The 21,264-nt window shown below is 43.7% G+C and overlaps 1 protein-coding gene across 1 annotated transcript in view; it reads right to left on the bottom strand.

Moving 5' to 3' along the window:
* CD99L2 (CD99 molecule like 2) overlaps nucleotides 1-21,264 on the bottom strand; it is a 154,347-nt gene that overhangs the window by 131,338 nt on the left and 1,745 nt on the right. Inside the window, exon 2 of the mRNA XM_078148039.1 lies at nucleotides 2,123-2,617. Coding sequence (XP_078004165.1) covers nucleotides 2,123-2,617 — 495 coding nt within the window. The remainder of the gene's footprint in view (nucleotides 1-2,122; nucleotides 2,618-21,264) is intronic.

Here is a 21,264-nt window from a genome sequence, read left to right as displayed (position 1 = left end):
TTGCAATATTTATATTCTAAGAAAGCAGAGGAGTATATCATACATTTTAGAAATGTCTACCCAAAGGAGTTAAAATTTTAGTCCTTAAAAAGGATTGTAAATCCTCAGCTTTTTCTAGATATCTCCTTCATAAGAAACACTTCATTCCTTTAAAATATGCAATAAATAAAGCAAGCAGGGATGCATCCTACATTTGAACTTCAGCCTCCAGAATTCCTAACCAGAACCTGTCCTGGGCTTGCTCAGGGCCCACAGAGGACCTTGGTAATTCGTCCTCAAAGGATTTACAGAACTAATACCACAACCAATTAATAATTACTACTCATAATTATAGACCAAAAAAAGGAATGGTTTTTCCTCCCCTTTGAAGTCTTGACAACCTGAAACCGAGTATCCATGCACTGAGGCCCTGACCAGATTTCAAATCATATATAGCTATTCTCTTTGTGACTGGCTTCAGTAATCACTTGAGAACTGAGTCCTACTGGGATTTCTCATCTTAACTTCCTCTGAAAATTAGGCCTAAACATTAAATTATCCTGAGGCAAAACACAGGCTTCTGGATAATTTTCATGGTTAAACTGAGGTCTTTGCCAAGTTAAACAATTAAAAAGTTCACAAATCTGATCAAAGATTCTTAACCAGCTGGACGAAACCTTTTAGGATCATTTGATCCAGCACGTATTTATTAAACTGTGTTTATTTCAATAGAGTAGTTTGGAGAGTGTCCAAGTTTAGAAACAGCCAGTAGGAGTTCTTTAGCTTCTAAATATTTGTGACCTAACTGGGCCCAGACGAACTTGGAAAAGTCTGATTTTAAAGCCAGAAACTGAACAGTCTCTGCCCATCTATACATACAAGTCATCAGTTTATCTTTTCTTTACCTAAGGCCACTTTAGCAGACTTGGTAGCATCCAATCCACTGCTTCCCACACTGAGGAAAAACGCAAGAAATGGTAAGTCATATTTTTCCTGCAAAGGCAGAACAAGCATCAATATGGAGTCCGGGAGCCTAAGTCTGAATCCTCTGCTATGCCACTTATTACCAATGTGACCTTGAGTAAATTACTTCACTTCTCTGGGCCTCCTTAAAATGAGAGGGTTGAACTAGATGGTTATTTCCATCTCTAAATCTATGAACCTCTGGTTTAAAATGCCCAGTGCCCCGTTCTCTACCTCCCAAGACTAATGGTTTAAGCCATACAGTTATGAAAACCAGTCTGGAATTTGATAATTACAGTCCTCAGCCTCTTCTTCTATAGACTGTACGCATTTAAAACAAGGAAGGTCGATTGGGCAGAAAAAGAGCCCTGGTTCGCCTGTATTCGTTCATTCTCCAAACAGCTTCCATTCTGGGGCCCGAATGCATCCTCAATGCAACGAATGAACTTCCACACATGTGGCACCATGAACAGAAGAGACAAAACTAAAGCTCCAGGATAAGAGCACAACTCAGTCTAGTGCATTCTCTTCCCAGCGGCTGAATAACAGAAATCTGCTAAGACAGGTGTGCCTGCTCAGCAGCAGCAGCATGTACTTTCGCAGAGAGCGCACGGGCCCCACTCAGGTCGTTGTCTGCTGCTGGGAAAAGACGGGGATGCTCAAAGCAAGGCTTTCCAACCCGCCTGCCCCCAAAAGCCCTGCTAGCAGGGCAGTGTGGCAGAGCATGAAAAACTTTCAGGAGACAAACAAAAGTCACGGGCATCCCGTTCACTCACGCCAAACTCCCAGGAGTTGGGCCAAGGCAGATCCTCCTCCCCTCCCCCGCAACTCCGCAGGTGCGATGACCCAAAGGTGGCTGCCCGCCTGCTCAGGCACACGCAGCGCTGGGCCGCCAACTTGCCAGGCTAGCTAACTCGGGCCCTCCCTCCTAGCTGGCTAACCAAGTTCGAGTGGAGTCTGGGCGGCCGGCCGCTCCTCCTGCAGAGGTTCGGGTTGGGCTAGCCCGACTGGCCGCAGGCGGGCCGAACGTGCCCCTCCCCCCTCGGGCCCAGGCCGGCTCGCACCTGCGAAGCGGACGTCACGCAGGCCGGCCTACTGGGGGAAGGGAACACCTTTCTCTCTCGCTCCCCCTTCCTCCCCTCCCTTCCCCTCCCCCGACCCGGCCGCAGGCCAGCCTTACCTCCGTGCAGCAGGAGCGCCGAGGTGAAGGCCAGGGCCAGGAAGCGCGCCGGGCCCCCGCAGAGCATGGCTGGGGAGCAAGTGGTGAGGGGCAGATGGAGGAGGGGGCCCGAGAGGACCAGGAGGCGCGCTAGGACACGGGAGAGCGAGGAGAGTCGCCTCCCAGAGAGGAGGGGAGGAGGCGCGGGCGGCAGGAGCAGGCGAGATTCCCGAATAGCCGAACCGGCTCTCCGCGCACGCACGCGCACGCACAGGGGCAAACGCACACGCAGCGCGTGGCCGGAGCGCGGCCGGCGCGGGGCGGGCCTCGAGAGTGGGCGGCGGGCTCGAGGCGGAGCGGGACGGGAGAGGGGAGGGGTGCGGCCTGCACTGATTGGCGATCGGAGGGGGCGAGCGGAATGCTGCAAAGAGGAGGCCCCTAAAAGGCTGGGCTGGCGCCGCAGCTGGGGCGGGGGCCGGGCCGGCCGTGATTGGAGGAGAAGGCGGTGGCCAGGGCCTGATTCAGCAGTGTGACTTTACTGCGGCAGAGAGCCCGAGGGTGGGGCTGGGAGGGGGAGGGAGAGGGAGGGAGGCAGGGAAGGGGTGGTGCAGCCTTTGTCTGTCTCACTGTGGGGGCGCCTTCCAACCACACCCCAGCCCCCAGCAGCCTAGAGTGGAGGAGGGAAAGAGGGCAGCCCAAGAAGGGTTGCTAGCGTCCCTATTCTTGTGTCACTCTCTACCTCGCCAAGCGACAGCCCATTCCACTCGGGGACAGCTCTCATTGCTAGAAAGTTTTCCCTGCAATTAAACATAAATCTGCCTCTCTGCAACTTTCACCCTGGTGGACTATTGGTTGGCACCTATTCCAGCCCCTTTATTTTACAGATGAGAAAACGGAAGTCCAGAGTGGCTTCTTCCCATCTACTTACAAACATTCCCGAGTCTCTCCAAACCTTCTCTGGACCCTTCTAGCTGATCTTACCACCACCCCATCTCCATATTCTCCTTACTGCTATACTTCTCCAAAAAGCTTTCTCTGCCCCATATCTTCTGCCACCCATTTGCAATCAGGCTTCTGTCCCTATCACCCTCCTGAAACTGCTCCTTCATTTCTGTCTTGTAGCACCACTTAACCAAACCTGACGCCCTTTATTCAGTCTTCATCCCCCTTGATCCCTTTGCAGCTTTTGACACTATTGACCACAGTCTAGGATTCCCTTCCTTCTTCATCTTCGATGACACCATTCTCCTATTCTTACTTGCACATCTGTAATTGCTCCTTCTCTCTCAGATGGCTGATTCCCTCATCTTGCCAACCAACCATACTGGCAATGCTCCATAAGGCACAGGCCTTGTTTTGCCTTTCTTTTTGTTAAAATGTATGGATTCATTTGGTTTTGATACAACTTGAACGTTCTCAAACTGATAAACAAACACAAAGTACATTTCCTCCAAGTTAAAGCATCCTTTGTTTACAGAAAGGAGAGCTGTGTCCTTTAACTTTGACAGTGTAGTAGTAACGTTGACTCTTCTATAATTGGCCTGGGTTTTGTTGCCTGGTCCCTTTGACTTTATTTATGTGGTTGAGGTCATTGTGGAAACTGTTCTTTTGGCTCTGCTTCCTTCCCTCCATAACCCTTCTTACAAGTCTCCCCAGGTTTGTCTGAATTCTTCATTCCTTAGGGCACAGCAATATGCCCTTACATTTATATATCCCCGTTTGTCCAGCCATTCCTCATTCTTTGGACCCATATTTTGTTTCCTGCTTTCATTATAGTAAACACTTCCGCTATGAACATCTTTTTTGTACCTATGGGTCCCTTTCTGCTGTCAATAGCCACCTTAGGATACAGTCCCAATTGTGGGATCTCTGGGTCAAAGGGTCTGAACAATTCAGTATCTTTTCTTGCATAAAATTGTTTTTTTAGAATGGTTGGACCATTTCATAACCACACCAGCAGTAAATTAGCATACCTGTCTTCCCATTGGCCCCTACTCCTCTCTCTACACTCTGTCCCTTATCAATTTCATTTATTCCCAATTGCTTAAATTACCACCTCTCTGCAGGTGACCCCCTAATTTATATCTCCAGTTCTTCACTTCTAAGTTCCAGACCACCCTCCTCCCCTCCAATTGCCTACACATCTCTCAGCCTCTCCCACTGGCCCCACATGTTCCAAAATGAGCTTGCTCATCCTTTTGACTTCATCATTTCCATCTGTAGCACCACCACCGATCCACTATACCAGCTTCATAACCTTGGTTTTATCTGTGGCATTTCCCTCTCCCTCACAGTTATCAGCCCCTGTGGATCCCTTCTGTAAAACAGAGAAAAACACAAAGGAGATTGGGGTGGGAGGAGGGATGTGAGGATAGAAAGTACACTGGCCTGGAAGGTTCGAGTTTTGTCTTTATGACCAGCCAGCTGTGTGGCCTTGGGCAAGTCACCTCCTCTCTCTGTGCCTCAGTTTTCTCATCTACAAAATGAGGATTACACTACAAGGTCTCTAAGTTCTCTTCCACCTTTAAAAGTGTAGCGTTCAACGGCAAGATGATGGAGCAGGAGGAAGAAAAACACAGGTTTTTTTAAAAGTTGTAGTTGGTTGGAAACTAACATTTCTGTAGTCTTATGTGCCAAACAACATAGCAACTATATATATTTTTTAAAAAAACTAGAAGACAATATATGCTTTTTAAAAGAACTAGAAGACAAAAATAGACAAAGTATAGCTGTAAATAGAGATTTAAATCCCCGAGTACTATATATTCCTAAATCACCTCTAATTATGTCATTACCCTGCTCAAGAAATTTTGATATTCTTAGTTGCCTCCGAGGTAAAATGCAAACTCTTTTATTTGACATTTCAAGCCCTTTGCAGTCTGGCTCTGATCTATCTTTCCAGACTAATTATTTTTCCTTTTTTGGTGAGGCATTTGGGGTTAAGTGACTTGCCCAGGATCACACAGGTAGCAAGTATGAAGTGTCTGAGGCTGGATTTGAACTCTGATCCTTCTGACTCTAGGGCAGGTGCTCTATCCACTTTGCCACCTACCTGCCCCCAGACTAATTTCATATTACTCCCCTCTCTCATTCTACATTCCAGCCAAATTGGTTTTCATGCTATTCTCCATATACCCTCCCCTTCTTGAAATCCCTAAGTACCTTCAAAGCTAAGCTCAAATGCCTCCTTTCCAAATCATTCACCACCCCATCCCCATTTTTAGTGCCCTCTGCCAGCCCAAATGACTTTGTGTTTATTTTACACACATTTTGTATTTAGTTATCTACACGAATGTCATTCGTCCCCTCCTATTATGATATAAGTTTCTTGAGGGCAGGAATTATTTCATTTTTGACTTTGTAGACCCAGCAAACTGGCAAAGGACCCGGCAGATAGCAGATACATAAAAAATGCTTGCTGCATAAAATGGAATCAGGACTTTTCTCTTTTTCAAGGCCTCATTATCATGAAAATGATTCCATTGGCTCAAAAATTTAAATGCAGAACACCTAGTCTTCCTCTGAAGGACTGCATGTCACCCAGCTAGGGCAAAATTTTTTTTTTTGCCTTGAAGGTTTCCCAATGGGATAGGCTGCTCTATCAAGTTCTTTCATAGGCTCAGCTGAGTTCCTAGGAAATCTGCATAGGAACTTGGCAAGGAACATGTCTGTCTCAGCTCAATTTCCTCTGCAGCCTTTTTCAAGCTGTGGCGCCTGACCCCTGGAAGAGCAGGACCTAAGGTTCGTTTGGCTCCTGAATGCAGGGCCTCAGTTCCTCATCTGCAAAATGAGGGGGATTGGACTGGTACCAATGGTACCTCAGAGGTACCTTCCAGCTCAAAATCAATGATTCTCTAATCACTATAGGGAAACTGCCAGTGTGAGAACTCCCATCACAATGAGAAAACCTCTCTTCCTTCCTTTGGTGTTGCAGGAGGAAAGGGGAGGGAGAAGGAAGACCAATGGTGGGGAATGTGGCATGCACTGTCATACAAGGTCACTGTAAGTTTGGCTTAAATGTTTTTCTTTGACAACAGCTTGGTCTTGGGGGTGGGGGAATAGAAGACTGTAGTGTTAAAACAAAAAGCACCAACAAAATTTAAAGAGAAAATCCACCCTTCACCATGCAGAGCAGCAATTTTTCTGTAACTTCTAGTCTCAAGAATTGGCTAGGTCACTGAGAGGATAAGTGACGTGTGCAGAGTAACAAAGCCAATGTGTTTTAGGTCCAGGATTTGAACCCTGGTTTGCCTGGCTCCAAGGCCAGCATTATGTCCAGCAGGTGGTACTGCTGCTTTAATGTGTGTCCATCACATGGCCCCTCTTCCCTCCCCATCCCTTATGTGATAAAAATCAGACAGGAGAAAAATCATAAAGGTCATCCCCACAATTTTCTGTCCTCAGAATATTTTATTCAAGACATGACCCATCTCTCACAGCTTTCCACACACTGAGCAGTTTTTAAATTCATTAGAAAGCCTTATTGTTACCTGCTTGTTAGAACCCAGGACTGAAAGGGTGGGTTGGTCTCTTGAACAAGAAAGAGGCAACATGGTCTACGGTTGGTCAAACACTGAAATAACAAGTCAGTAGACCTGGGTTTGAATCCTGGCTTTACTACTTTACTGAACTTGGTTTTTGCCGATTACCAGCTGTATCTCAACTTCCCTGAGCTTCAGCTTCCTTCTCTGTAAAATGGGATGTTACTTGCAAGCAGCGTCAGCCTTAAGGCCCTTGTAAACCTTAAGGCACTACAGAAATCTGAGCTATTATTGTATAAGTGTGTTTGCTGATTTGTCTTCTTTTTTTTTTCCTGTTTGAGAAGTTTATAAGAGGAATTAATAAGACTTTCTAGGCCATAAAGCAGTAGTCAGGGAAATCCCCAGATAGAGATTGGCAGTTTGGGTAATCCTTGCCTGAGGAAGGGGAGGGGAGGCCCAAGGCTTGCCAAGAGCAAACTTAATCCTCAAATCCCAAAGCCTAATTGGGTAGGTAAATTACCAGAGTGTTTGAGATTTACTGGGATCCAAAGGGCTGAGGGGGAAAACCCTTCCCCCATAGTATAGTCCTCTAAACTAAGTGACTCTACTGGAGATTAAGAAACCAAAATGTTTTAGGGAGTTTGAAATTTTATCCTATTCAAGCCACTTCACTGAAGCTTAGGCCTTTTTCTTGGGGAGGCCTCTGCTTGCCCCAACTGGTGCTAATGGTCTCCATGGGCCTGAGTGAGCACTCCTCACGTCTTGTTTGGCCCTGAAGATGTAAGGGCCGGTGCACCATTCCTAGAGCAGAATGCTTCCCAAAGCCTAAAGGCCTCTACCAAGAAGGTCTCTACCAATCCCAAGTGACTCACGCCACACTGGCTCTCATATCCTCTTCTCAGGCCTGTAGCCTAGGTCGCCCTCTTGCCTCAAGAATATCCAGTTCAATGTATTTTTCTTCCCCATCCACCAATGACTTAAAGGTTACACTTTCTTGGAGCCTTCATTTTCTCATCTGTAAAATGGGGATAATCATACTTGTACTCCCTATCTCACAGGCTTGTCGTGAAGAAAGTTCTCCAAACCTTAAAGTGCTATACTAGGTCTCCTTAAGAACCAAATATCGTGTACAATTTGAAATCCTAATAATTCCAATTCTATAGGAGAGAAATAATCACTGACATGCAACAGAGAGGTTAATTGATTCAAATTTTTGATAGAACACTTACAAAGCACCCACTATGTGCCAGGCACATTGGTGATATAAAAAGAAGCAAGGAAGACATTCATCAGCCTCAAGGAGCTTACATTTTAGTGGGGGAAGCCAGCACATAGAGGGAGCCAGGAAAGGGGCTGGGCCATGGTTTGGAGTGATGGAGAAGTTTACATTTATAAACAAAGAAATGAATTTATTCTGTTTTTTCTCCTAGACTATAAGCCATAGAATTGATAGGCATTAACTAGGTACTGGATCTGTGCTTTCATCGTTATAGAGAATGCCTTTCATAAAGAAATTGCTTCTCATACTATTTTCTCTTTTTTTTCTTTCTCATGGTTTTTCCCTTTTGTTCTGATTCTTCTTTCACAACATGACTAATGTGAAAGTATGTGTAATATGATCATACATGTATAGCCTATATCAGATTGCATGCTGTTGGGGAAGGGGGAGGGGAGGGAGGTAGAAAAATTTAGAATTTAAAATCTTTTAAAAGTGAGTATTGAAAAACAAAAATAGATTAATTAATTTTTAAAAAAAAGAAATTGCTTTTCCCAAAGCAGATTAGCACCTTCCCTAGAATGTGTAGTCCCATTGCCTAGAGCAGAGGTGTCAAACCCAGGGGCTGTAACACTCCCAAGTGCAGCCTCAACCAGATTAAAATATAATTGGGAAATATTTAACAAAATAAATAAAAATACAATAGATCATAGATAATGTTATTATGGGAGGTTCTAAATCAATATATCTCCCACAGGGATCCTTAATATACAATTTAGTGGCCTGGTTTCCATTTCTGTTTGACACCTTTGGCCTAGAGCACTAAAAGGGTAAGTGATATGCCCAGGGTCATACAACCCAGTATATGGCAGACACTGGACTTGAATTCAGGTCTTCTAGCTCTTTATTCACCATGCCGTGTTGGCTTCTGTTGGCTTCTACAGGAGGCAAAGTGGGTAGTGTTCTCTGGCTAGCTAAGTGTGATTCTTTAACAGCAATTAGAAGAAATCGGTAAAATGCAACAGAGTGTGATTTTTTCAAATTTTAGCATGTTTAATTTTAAAATCCTTATGTTTCAACATGTCCACCACTATTACATACACAAAGAATGTGGATTTTTCTAGATCCATGAACATGTTCTGAAGTTGTGTTACAACAATGATTATAGGTGTACAAAGATGGTTCAGAGAGCAAAGTTTTGATCAGCACACTTGAGTTTTAACATGCATGACCTTGGCTACTGGAAAATATGCATACTCAAGTGACAGACCTGGTAGATAAGTCATAACAGGCAACCTCAGAATTATTGACCTCTCCGGGCCTCAGGTTCCTTATCTATATAATAAAACAAACTTCCCATCTCCCAGCAGAAAGGCAATGACAATAGGTGAAAAAAGAGGTCTATGTTTTCAGACACAACCAAAGCGTTGATTTGTTTAGCTTGACTCTACTTACTGATTACAAGGGAAGACTTCTGTTGCAACCAAGGGGCAGGAGAGTCATTGATGAGTTATGAGAGCAATGCAGAAAGAAAGAGGGGGGAAAAAAGAGTACCTATGAAGCATTCAAAAATACACAAAAGAGAGCAGAAAGACATTTCTAATGGGACAGACAAGCAGGGCAACCTTTTTCCTATAAGGTTAAATGTCATATACATTAAAAAAACAATTGTACATAAGAGAAGTTCACAATTTCATATATAGTCCTCTTTTACATTTTTTATTTTGTCAACTTTTAAGTTTATAGCAATAATTTTTTTAAGAAAATAAAAAACCAGGAAAATAATGTAAGAATTGAGTTGCAAAAAAAAAAGAGAGAAATTAATGAAGAAAATGACCAAAAATGGAGAACATAATAAAAAAAAACCTCAAAAATATCAATAGGAGCAGTAACAGATCTATTATGTACAGTATGAAATGGAATCCCACAGAAAGATGTCCAATTACTGGAAAATACACATACCTAAGGGACAGACCTGGAGGATAGGTCAAGACACAGCAACCTTAGGATTACAGACCTTACATTCATTCAAGAGAACTTGGGAAAACCAACGGATCTCAACATTATTTCTGTAAAATTTCAAAGGTGATTTCCCAGAATTGGTGAAATGTAATCTGAAAGAATCCATAAAACCTCAAAAAGAAAGAATCCAAGATTTAACAAGCTAAGACATAGTTAAACTCCAAGCCTATAAAGATAAAGAGAATACAAGCAACTTCCAGAAGAAATAAAGAAATCATTTGTCAAGGAAACACAGTTAGGATCAGAACAAACTTTTCAAGGACAAAACAAAAAATCAATCAATAAGCATTTATTAAGTGCCTACTATGTGTTAGGTGCTGTGCTAAGTGCTAGTGGTACAAAGACAAAAATGAAACAGGCCCTGTCCTCATTAGCCCTCAGCTAATAACCAACTGAGGAAGTAGGTAGACACACTAACTGGGGGAATCAGGAAAGGCCTCAGAAGGCAGGAGACTATACTCAGAGCCCTTACAGCAAGATAGAAGGTACCACACATGAGTCTTCCAGAACCCAGGGTCACCTCCATGTCATATGAGACACTGTAGTAAGACTTTGTGGTTTCAAATACAATGTCTCATTCTAAGCTAGAAGAATAATATTGTTTCATAATTATGAGTTATAAAAATGAATTCTCTTGCCTTTGGTTACAATATTAAGACCCCTGTTAATAAGATCCCTTTGAAAAATGTCTGCTCTGAAATCTATGTGCCATGCAGCTAGCTGAAGATATCAGCAGGTGAGATCATAGAAATGCTAATCCTACATTTCTGGGGTTTTTTCTCCCTAAGCCAGACATTGCAAATGAGCTGCAGTGCTCCAAGGTGCCAAAATAATAATAATAATAATAATAATAATAATAATAAGAAGAAGAAGAAGAAGAAGAAGAAGAAGAAGAGGAGGAGGAGGAGGAGGAGGAGGAGGAGGAGGAGGAGGAGGAGAAGAAGAAGGAGAAGAAGAAGAAGAAGAAGAAGAAGAAGAAGAAGAAGAAGAAGAAGAAGAGAAGAAGAAGAAGAAGAGAAGAAGAAGAAGAAGAAGAAGTAGTATACTTTGCCTGAAGCTACAAGTTTGTCTTTGACAGTTTTTAGTTTAGGTCAGGAGCTGCATGGCTCTGTGGGAAGAAAAGTCTGGCTTCCCATCCTGGCCCTGCAGCAAAATCAAGCCTCTTCAGAGTCAAGGGGTAGCACTAATGATGTCGAATCTCCCGCTCAGTTCTGACAGTCTCTGCCTCAATCTATGACTATGGGCAGGAGTGAAGGAGTCTAATCAGTCTTGGTGGATCATCTAAGAATCAGAACTATGTGGTAAGCAGAGGCCAGTGGTATATTAATCTGGGATTTCTCTTTTTTTCAGGCCATATCACAAAGCCAACAGGACCTGAGAGATCTTTCTTTGTTCATGTGAGCAGAGAAATTCATGGTCACTTCTGTGCTTCTCTCTCTCTCTCTCTTTTTTTTTTTTAGGCAACTGGAGTTAAGTGACTTGCCCAGGGTCACACAGCTAGTGTCAAGTGTTTGGTCTGAGGTCAGATTTGAACTCAAGTCCTCCTGACTTCAGGGCTGGTGCTCTATCCACTGAGCCACCTAACTGCCCCATTGCTTCTCTTAACTTAGCGTTCCTGAGGCCTGCCAACAGGGCGTTTACCAACAAGAATGGAATGGACCTTAGAGATCATCTAGTCCAATGGTGTCAAATTCAAATAGAAAGGGGGGCCACTAAACCATACATCAAAACCCTGTGGGCCACATATTGGGTTACCAAACTATAAACCCAATTATATTTTAATCTGAATCAGGTCCAATTGGGAGTATTATGGGCTGGCCATATGCTCTGTTTGACATCTCTGACCTAGTCCAACCCCCTCATTTTGCAGAGAGGGCAACTGATAGCCAAGGAATGGTAGAGACTTGCCCAAAGTCACACAGTGAGTTGGTAACAGAGCCAGGACTGGAGCTCACTTTTCCTTTGTGACCTTGGGCAAGTCACTTAACCTTTCTTTATTCATCTGCAAAAAGAAGGGACCTGCATTCTGTAAAACAATTTGAAACTAAACAAAAAAAAAAGTCACGAAACTGTTCATACCCTTTGACCTGGGGATTCCACTGCTGGGCATATACCCCAAAGGAGGTCAAAGACAGAAAGAAAAGGTTCCTATATACCCAAATATCAATAGTAACATTCTCCATGGAAGCAAAGAATTAGAAACAGAGTAGGTGCCCATCAATTGGGGAATGGCTGAACAAGCTGTAATGTAATTGTTACTGGGCCATAGGAAGCAATGAATATGAGGAATTCAGAGAAGCATGGGAGGACTTATATCTACTGATCCAGAGTGAAGTAAGCAGATAATCATGTAAACAAAAACTACCCTGATTGTAATGACTCAGAAACAAATAGTGAAACAAGCTTCCCTCTTCCCTAAGTAAAGGTAGGGTAGTGCTGTAAAATGCTTCATGTGCTCTCAGATGGACTTGATTGATACATCTTAAATTTTGTAAGAAACAAAGAATGTTTCAAGAGAAGGTTCAAAGCATTGAGGCTATGGAGAGGTGTATGTCAGGGAAGGACTAGGGTGCCGAAACAATAGGCATCAACAAAATAAAATAAAGGCACTTCTTTTTAAGTCCCTTCTAACTCCCAATTCTATAGCTTTTTAAAGAATATATTTCTAGCCACTCACAGTTTTGTTCAGACCCTCAATTCCACCATCTCCACAATTGTTCCATTTCCATAATCAAGAATTCTAAAGCTTCAGATTTCCATGATCAGGAATCTTTCTCCAACCAGAATTTCCTATTATTATGTATACACATATAATAGGGAGAGATGGAATGTGGCAAGGGATAGAATTCCCACGCTTCTCCCTGTTCCCACTGTCATAGGTGAGGACCTTGACTTGTCCTTACTCCACCCCTCCTATCATTCCATCTCTTCCTTGCCTCACTCCTTCTAAACCTAGTCTTCATCCTCACTGTGAGCCCTGGTCCTTCCACTCCTCATTGCCCTTCCTAGCCTTCACCCCTGCTCTGGCCTCACTTTTCTCACTCCCCAAACTTGACCTCATGTTTGACCATTTCAATGTTATGCTGTCCTCTGCTCCTGAAGCCCTTGTCCTCTGTACCATGCTCATGCTTTGCCAGCCCCCAGCACAGAATTTACTTCCACAACTGGTTTCCTCTGGCAGTACATTCATGTGCTTTTGAGTGGAGCTGGAGCCAGGCTCAAAAACAGATTGGGCCCATTGCAAATTTATGTTATCTAATCTCAACTAGGCCCTCACTCTTAGCAAGGTGACCCTCTTAATCCTCCCTAATGGCTTCTCTATCCCACTCCCCACAGAGGTTGTTTCAGATCTCTTCTCTTAAATTTCCCACACTTCTCCCTCTTCCCATAGCTAAGGACCTTGCCTCATCCTTTTACTGAGAAAATAGAGACCATTTGACTTGAGCTCCCTCTTCTCCACTATTCTACATCTCAAAACCCTTTGACTCTCCACCATTCTCTCTTCCCTTACTCAGTAGTCCTTCTCTTCACCAAAATCAACCCCTCTATTCATACCCTTGATCTCATCCCCCCTAACAGGTTGCCTCCACACTCCAATTCATCCTCCATGTAGCAAAGTGATTTTCCTAAAGCATAGATAGGTCTGACCATGTTACTCACTCCTCCATCAATAAATTCAATAAACTCTAGTGTCTCCTTAAAACCTCTAGGATCATGGAACTATGCCCAAAGGGCTGTAAAAATGTGCATACCCTGTGACCCAGCAATTGCACTTCTAGGCCTGTATCCCAAAGAGATCATACAAATGGGAAAAGGACCCACATGTACAAAAATATTTCTAGCAGCTCTTTTTGTGGTGGCCAAAAATTGGAAATTAAGAGGATGCCCATCAATTGAGGAATGGCTGAACAAGTTGTGGTATATGAATGTAATGGAATGCTATTGTGCTGTAAGAAATGATGAACAGGCTGTCTTCAGAAAAACCTGGAAAGACTTGTATGGTCTGATGCTGAGTGAAGTGAGCAGAACCAGGAGAACGTTGTACACAGTAACAGCCACATTGTGCGATGACTAATATTGATAGACTTAACCCTTCTCAGCAATACAAGGATCTAAGACATCTCCAAAGGCCTCATGAAGGAAAATGCTATCCACCTCCAAAGAAAGAACTATGGAGTTTGAATGTAGATCGAAGCATACTATTTGCTGTTTTTTTTTTCTTCTGTTGTGTTTTGTTTCCTCTTTCTGGTGGTTCCTCCTATTGGTTCTAATTCTTACTTACAACATCACTAACGTGAAAGTATGTTTAATAGGAATGTATATGTATAGCCTATATCAGATTGTGTGCCGTCTTGGGGAGGGGGGTAGGGAGGGAGAGGGAGAAAAATTTAAAACTCAGAAGCTTATGGAAGTGATTGTTGATAATTCAAGATAATTTTTAACAAAAGAGTCTGCCCAATATGACGTATGTTCTAATAAACTTTGTCTTTGGTTGAAAGAAAAAAAAATCTCTAGGATCAGACACAAATTCCTGTGTTTGGCTTTTAAAGCCCTTCCCATACCTGACTCTAACATGCCTTTCCAGCCTTATGTAATGCTCCCCTTCATGCAGCCTTTGGTCCGGGCAGACTGGCTTTCTTGCTGTTTCTCACATGTAACATTTCATCTCTGCCTCTCTGCCTTAGCACCGGCTGTGCTCTATGTATACAACGCTCTCCCCTTTCCCCTTCTTAGAATCCCTAGTTACCTTCAAATCTCAGCTCAAGTGCCATAGACCTTTCCGGATCCAACCAGCTGCTAATGCCTCCCTCCCCCCTTCCAAATTACCTTGCATATACTTATATGTGTACACGTCTCTCCCTGCAGGATCTAAGCTCCTTTAGAACAGGGGTTATTTCTTTCTTTTTTTTTATTTTTGGGTCTGTGTCCCCAGCACCCAGCACAGTACATGGCACATGGTAGGCACTTGCTAAATGCTTGTTGTTTTATTTAAGATTTATATATTGCTTTCTATCTCATCTCATCATTCCTAACAGTCCTATAAGGTAGGCAGGTAAGAGTTTATTTTCCCCATTTAGCAAACAAGGACTCAGATAGACTGAGTAAGTCTGGGTCACAGGACAGGTAAATCATAGAGGCAGAATTCAATTCAAGGTCTTCAGTGTCCAAGTCCAGTGCTCCACACCGCTGCCCACCCCACCCTTGGCAGTAATTACAAGCTGCTGGATCAAAAAGGCTAATAATGTTCAATGCCATTCTTTTTCACAAACAGGAAGAGGGGGCAAGTTTCTCTTTCCTCTGAGTTTGAGGTGAGGGTGGGAGGGCAGATAGACTCAAAGTAGAGGGCATGGCCACCTGGGTTACAGAAGAGCCCACTTTCAGGACAGGCAGCCAGATAGGATTTGCAGGCACTGAACGAAACCAAGCCATTCACCTTGTTGTGAAGGCCACCCCTTTAGCCCTTATTTACATGCACAAGTGCTGGATACAAATACCCTGAGAATGAAGAAAGAGTTACGTGTTGTACTTAGGAAAAGAATCCTAATGTTGAAGCATCCTAATCAGAAGGTGGTAAATCTGCAAAAAGATTCCCATGAGCAGAATTAGGTCAAGGAACATTCAATAACAAGATAGTTATAACCATTTGGGGAGACTGATTTGAACTCTTAGTGGCTGACTTCTAGAGTCCAGTTTAATAAGCCCAAGACAATTTTTCTCCAGTTGACAAAAATGGATTATGGGTATAATTAACTCTATATTATTCTGGGCAAAATTGACTCCTTTCTTCCCATTTAGTAAATGTGCTACTCTTCCTGCCTGCCCATGGCCTGGCCCTGGAGAGCCTGAGGAAGGCTGGAGAGCAGGAAGAGGCCACAGATCTGGAAGGAAGGCCTCTGCTGAGAAAGGGCCCAGAATCACCATGCAGGGCCAGATGTGGGGCTCCAGACACAGAGTGGCTGGAAATTTGGGAGCAGAGGATGGGGGGTGGGACCAGGAACCAAGAGGATCAAGGAGCCCAAGACTGACAAAGAGTCTCAGACCGTTTGTCACCCTTAGTACCTTACTATCAACAGGTGCCATCTTTTTTTAGCCCTTCTTCTGGTTTGGCCTGAATGAGCTTTAGGTGAACCTGTCTTTGCCATGGGGGAAGTGACCATCTGAGCATAAAATCATAGATCCAGAGCTGGAAGGGACCTTGGAGGTCATCTCGTCCCAAGGGGTCAAACACGAGGCCCATAGGCCCAACTTGATGGCAACATTCCCCAGTGCTCCTGAACCAGATTCAAAGGTAAATTATTAATATTTAACAGAATAAACAAAAATACAATAGAACATAGATAATGATAATATGCAATTTTTTTTGGGGGGGGTGAGGCAATTGGGGTTAAGTGACTTGCCCAGAGTCACACACCTAAGTGAGTGTTATGTGTCTGAGGCTAGATTTGAACTCAGGTCCTCATGACTCCAGAGCTGGTGCTCTATCCACTGCGCCACCTAGCTACCCCATAATATGTGATTTTCTAAATCAATATGTGGCCTGCAGGGATCCTTATATATGATTTAGTGGCCCCTTTATTATTTGAGTTTGATGTATGGACTAGATGTCCCATGGACATTTTCACCTCCACCTTGGATTATGCTATTTCTCATATGAGGAATGATCTCTCCAGTGCCTTATTTGTTCAATCTTACCTTCCAGAACCACACAGAATGAGTCTAAACCTTCTCGTACATGATAACTTTTCTGTCTCCCCCTAAATCTTCTCCAGGTTAAACCTGTCCAACTCCTTCAACCACCCCTCATCTGACATAATTTCCAGTCACTTCGCCATTCACCCTCAGTATCCCAGAATCTTAAAGTTATGGAAGGGTGTGGAGAATCCATGTAGTCCAGCCTAGTCCTGTATAAGAATCCTCTCTACAAACCTGCTAACTAGACATCCAGCCTCCACTCTTTGAGTCTTTAAGACCTCTACTGCTCGGTTAAGACTTCGACTACTACTAGGCTCTCACTCCCCCCTCAAGTAGGCCCTGGACATCTCTTAGGAAGTTATTCCTCACCTTAAATCAACCTCAATTCAACAAACATTTACTAAACACACATAAAAACAAAGATAAAAATCCCTATCCTCAAGGGGCTTCTATTCTCTACTGAGGAGACACGATGTGTACAGTGATAAGCAAATACAAAGTATGCACAAAGTGATTTCAATGGGGAGAGTGGGCTAGTGGGGGTTGGGGAGTGGAAGGGAGGGGGACAGAGAATCCAGAAAGGCCTGTGTCCAAAGTGTTTTGGGAGAAATCTTGAAATTCTCAGAGGGAGTGGGGAGGAGGAAACACATTCCAGACCGATGGAACCACTCAGACCACCTGTTGTTCTTTGACCTCCTCTGGCGGCTCGCCAGTTTGTCAATGTCCTCCCTAAAAGGCAGTCTCCAGATGTGAGGCCTCCACTCTGTTTTGGGGGCAAGCATTGGCTAAGCCTTCAAGCGCTATGCAAATATGAGGCATAGCTATTAGTAACTGGCAATAAGAAGAAAGAAGAAGAATACAGGCTAAGATCCCACTTCTGTCTTCACATCCTGGGGTCCCTTCCTTCTGCCTGGAATGCCTTTTCCTATTGAACATTTGAGGCCCAGCACTCATACTATGTCCTCCACGACTTTCCTGATTCTTCCCCCACCAGAGTGCTCTCCCACTGCTCTAAAAGGCCTCTGCTCATTTCTCTACTGTGTACCTAACACATTCTACTTTGCATTCTAGTTAAGTATGTGGACATGCCCATCTCCCGGACTAGACTTTGCTATACTTTGGGGGCAGAGACTTTACTTCTGTTCTTTGTCTCTCCCTTGCCCCCTCCACCCCGCCCAGAGCTCCCAGAACGTTGTAGATCTCACTAACTGTTGAATTCTTGAATAGAAACAGTTAGTGAGCCAGGCTTTCCCATGCTGAACTGATGTGGTAAGTTTGGGGGACCTATTCTCAGGACTTTCCTTTATCCCTGTTACATAATATCATCCCTACTTGCTGGTCCATTACCCCAAAATTTGGTGCAGATATGACCTAGCCTGTGAAAGATACTTTCAGAATGTCCCTACCGTGACTCCAAGGCCAAGACCATTCCACTAATGACTGGCCATTTAGTATACCATATTGAACTTGGAGTCCAGAGTAGGGATTTAAATCCCAGCTCTGCCACTAACTACCTGTGCAAATATAGCCTTCCAAGAAGCAGAGAACTTGCTTGCCAACACCATGCTTTGACCCTCTCCCAACCTAATTTTTTTTTTGAGGCAATCAAGGTTAAGTGACTTGCTCAGAGTCATACAGCGAGTAAGTGTCAAGTGTCTGAGGCTGGGTTTGAACTCAGGTCCTCCTACTCCAGGGCTGGTGCTTATCCACTGCGACACCTAGTTGCCCCCTGACTCAATCTTAAATGACCAATGTCTTTAAAAGAACATTGCCCTCATTCCTAGCTATTGCCCTGATTGACCCACTTATAACTGCGTGAGCAAAATGATGACAATTTGTTCTTCATTCAGAAATGGACCAACAGATAAAAGTATTAAAGCCCACTATGTGTCTAGGCCTGGGAGACATGGTGGGGGAGAAAGACGAAGTCCAAGACAAGGCCCCTGGATTCAAGGGGCTCACAGTATAATGTGGAAAACAGTCATAATAATCACCAAGCTGCCTAAGACTGGATTCACTTTAGTTCAAAGGCAGATGGGACAGGCAATAAGAATACAGGAAGTCAGAAGAGAAGGAAATCACAGAGAACCAGCTTCATGGCACAGAGGGACCTTCAGCAAGGACTTGAAAGATGGTTCATAGGATCAGAGATTCAGAGCTGGAAGGAATTTTAAAGGTCATTTCTTCCAACTGCCCCATCTTACAGATGAAAGGAAGAGGCCCAAAGACAAAAAGTGACTTGTTCAAGGTAGCACAGGTAGTGAGCAGCATAGCCAGGATTCAAACCCAGGACCTCTAACTTCAGATCCATTATGTGTTCCCCTGTGCAAGGCCTGCTTATGGATTAGGTTTAAAAAAAAAAAAAGGAGGCAAATGAGTGGCACAGTGGATAGAGCACCGGCCCTGGAGTCAGGAGGACCTGAGTTCAAATACTGCCTCAGACACATTATACTTACTAGCTGTGTGACCCTAGGCAAGTTACTTAACCCCGATTGCCTCACAAAACAAACAAACAAACAAATAAAAGCATGTTGGAAAACATGAAGGAAGACGCAGAAGGAGGAGTAAGCAAGGCCTGTAGTTGGAACTGCCTCTTGCAATGACTGGATGGTTGGGTTAGATGACCTCTAAGGTGTGAGGCAACTCCTAGATTCTGTTTATCTATGATTCCTCAGATTATCCCAAATTACTAATCATTTTCCCTGCTATACACATGATCCCAGTGCCATAGAATCTCAGAGTTAAAAGTAATCTTAGAGGCAGGAATGTGCTGGAACTGGTTTGTACAGGCTTATGAAAGCTGATTGTTAAATTTTCTTTCTTTCCTTTTTTATTTTAAAAAGGCAGTTGGGGTTGTGACTTACCCAGGGTCACACAGCTAAGTGTCAAATGTCTGAGGTCAAATTTGAACTCAGGTCCTCCTGACTCCAGGGCCAATGCTCTATCCACTGCACAACCTGATTGTTAAATTTTCAGTGTGAGCATTTATATCTTGGATAACAGCAATTGCTAGAAATCAAGGCTTGATCTATTGTTTGTTGATTGCCTAGACTTAAGAAAGTGATGGAGAAAATGTTTATAATGCCGATTAAGTTTAAAAGTGTGTTGTATATTTTCAGAAAGCTGGTTGTTAAATATTTACCAGCACACCCTGCTTAGAGGTCATCTAACTCCAGCTCATCTCCCTCTGTTCATGGCCATTTAGCCTTTGCCTGAACACATCCAGTTACAGAGCTTCCTCCATCTTAAGACAACCCATTCCATTTCTGGGCATTTCTAATTATTGGAAAGATCTGTGTCCTGAGGTTATATTGTCCTAGTTCCTCTTTAATCTTTAATAAAGTCATGTCTCCTGGGGAGCCAGCATAAGATCTAGCATTCATTGGCCCAGAGGTCTGTCCGCTAGACAGAATCTGGGTGACACTATTGGGAAGAATAATGGAGCCCACACTCCTGAAGGACCTGGAATGCCAGTTGAAGTTCATTGTCATCTTGATCAATGAGTATGTATTGAGCCCATCACTAGGGACAATGACAGCATGCAGGGGGGTTTGCTGCTCTTTCAAATGAATGGCTCAAATGCAGGGTACATGGCAACTTGTAATATCTGGAAGATGTTTAATATGGTGACTCACAGGGTCATGCTTAAAAAAGTTAATTCAAATTGGCTTGGAGATGAGCCAAGGAAAATTGCCCAAAGAGACTGTAAACAAAAAGGTAATATATTGAGTTGAAGGAGGTATCAAGGGGAATGCCTACATCAGTAGGGAAGAGGCCAAGCCAACTTAGCTCGTCAAGTTAATAAGTATTTATTAAGGCCCTACTATGTGCTGGCTACTGTATGTATACAAAGAAAGGAAGGAAAGAAACATTTATCAAATGCCTACTACACACCAATCACTGTGCTAAGCACTTTATGTTGTCTCATTTTATCCTCACAACAATCCCAGGGAGGTGGGTGCTATTATTATCCCCATTTTACAGTTGAGGAAACAGAGGGCGACTTGCCCAGGGTCACATAGTAAATGTCTGAGATGGAATTTGGACTCAGGTCGTCCTTCTCCAGGCCCAGAGCTCTATCCACTGCGCCCCCTAGCTGCTTCTTTCAAGGCTCTCCCAGTCTTACGAGGGAGACAACATTCAAAGGTCCATGGACAAAGGAGGCATGAACGTGATAAAACGGAGATAATCATCACAGAGGGAAGGCAGATTAAGGAGGCCTGAGAAAGGCTTCTTGCAGAAGGTGGAACTTCAGCTAAGACGTGGGTGAAACCAGGAGGCAGAGATAAGGAGAAAGAGAGTTCCAGGCATGAAGGGACAGCAAGTAGAAATGCCTAGTCTGGAGATTAAATGTCATGGGGGTGTGTGTGTGTATGAGAGAGAGAGAGAGAGAGAGAGAGAGAGCGCAAGAAGGTCAGTCATTGGATGACAGAGTTTATGGAGAGGAGTAAGGTATAAGAGAACTGGAAAGGAGGGAAGGTTATAAAGGGCTTTGAATGCCAATGGAGGATTTTTTATTTGACCCTGGAGGCAATAGGAAACCACTGCAGTTTATTGCATAAGGAAACGACATGCTTAGACCTGTGCTTTAGGAAGCTTCATTTGCTAGCTGAGTAAAGGATGGACTGGAGTAGGGAGAGACTTGAGGCAGGGAGATCAACCTATTGCAATAGTCCAGGTTTGAAGTGACAAAGTCCTGGCCAGGGTGGTTGCAGTGTCAGAGAAGGAGGCATATAGGAGAGAGATTTTGA

Source organism: Phascolarctos cinereus, unplaced genomic scaffold (assembly GCF_003287225.1).
Source record: "Phascolarctos cinereus isolate Bilbo 61053 unplaced genomic scaffold, phaCin_HiC Scaffold_8;HRSCAF=390, whole genome shotgun sequence".
NCBI classification, from domain to species: Eukaryota; Metazoa; Chordata; class Mammalia; order Diprotodontia; family Phascolarctidae; genus Phascolarctos; species Phascolarctos cinereus.
The sequence above is the reverse complement of the archived record's forward strand: the minus strand, read 5'-3'. Positions and strand labels throughout refer to the sequence as shown.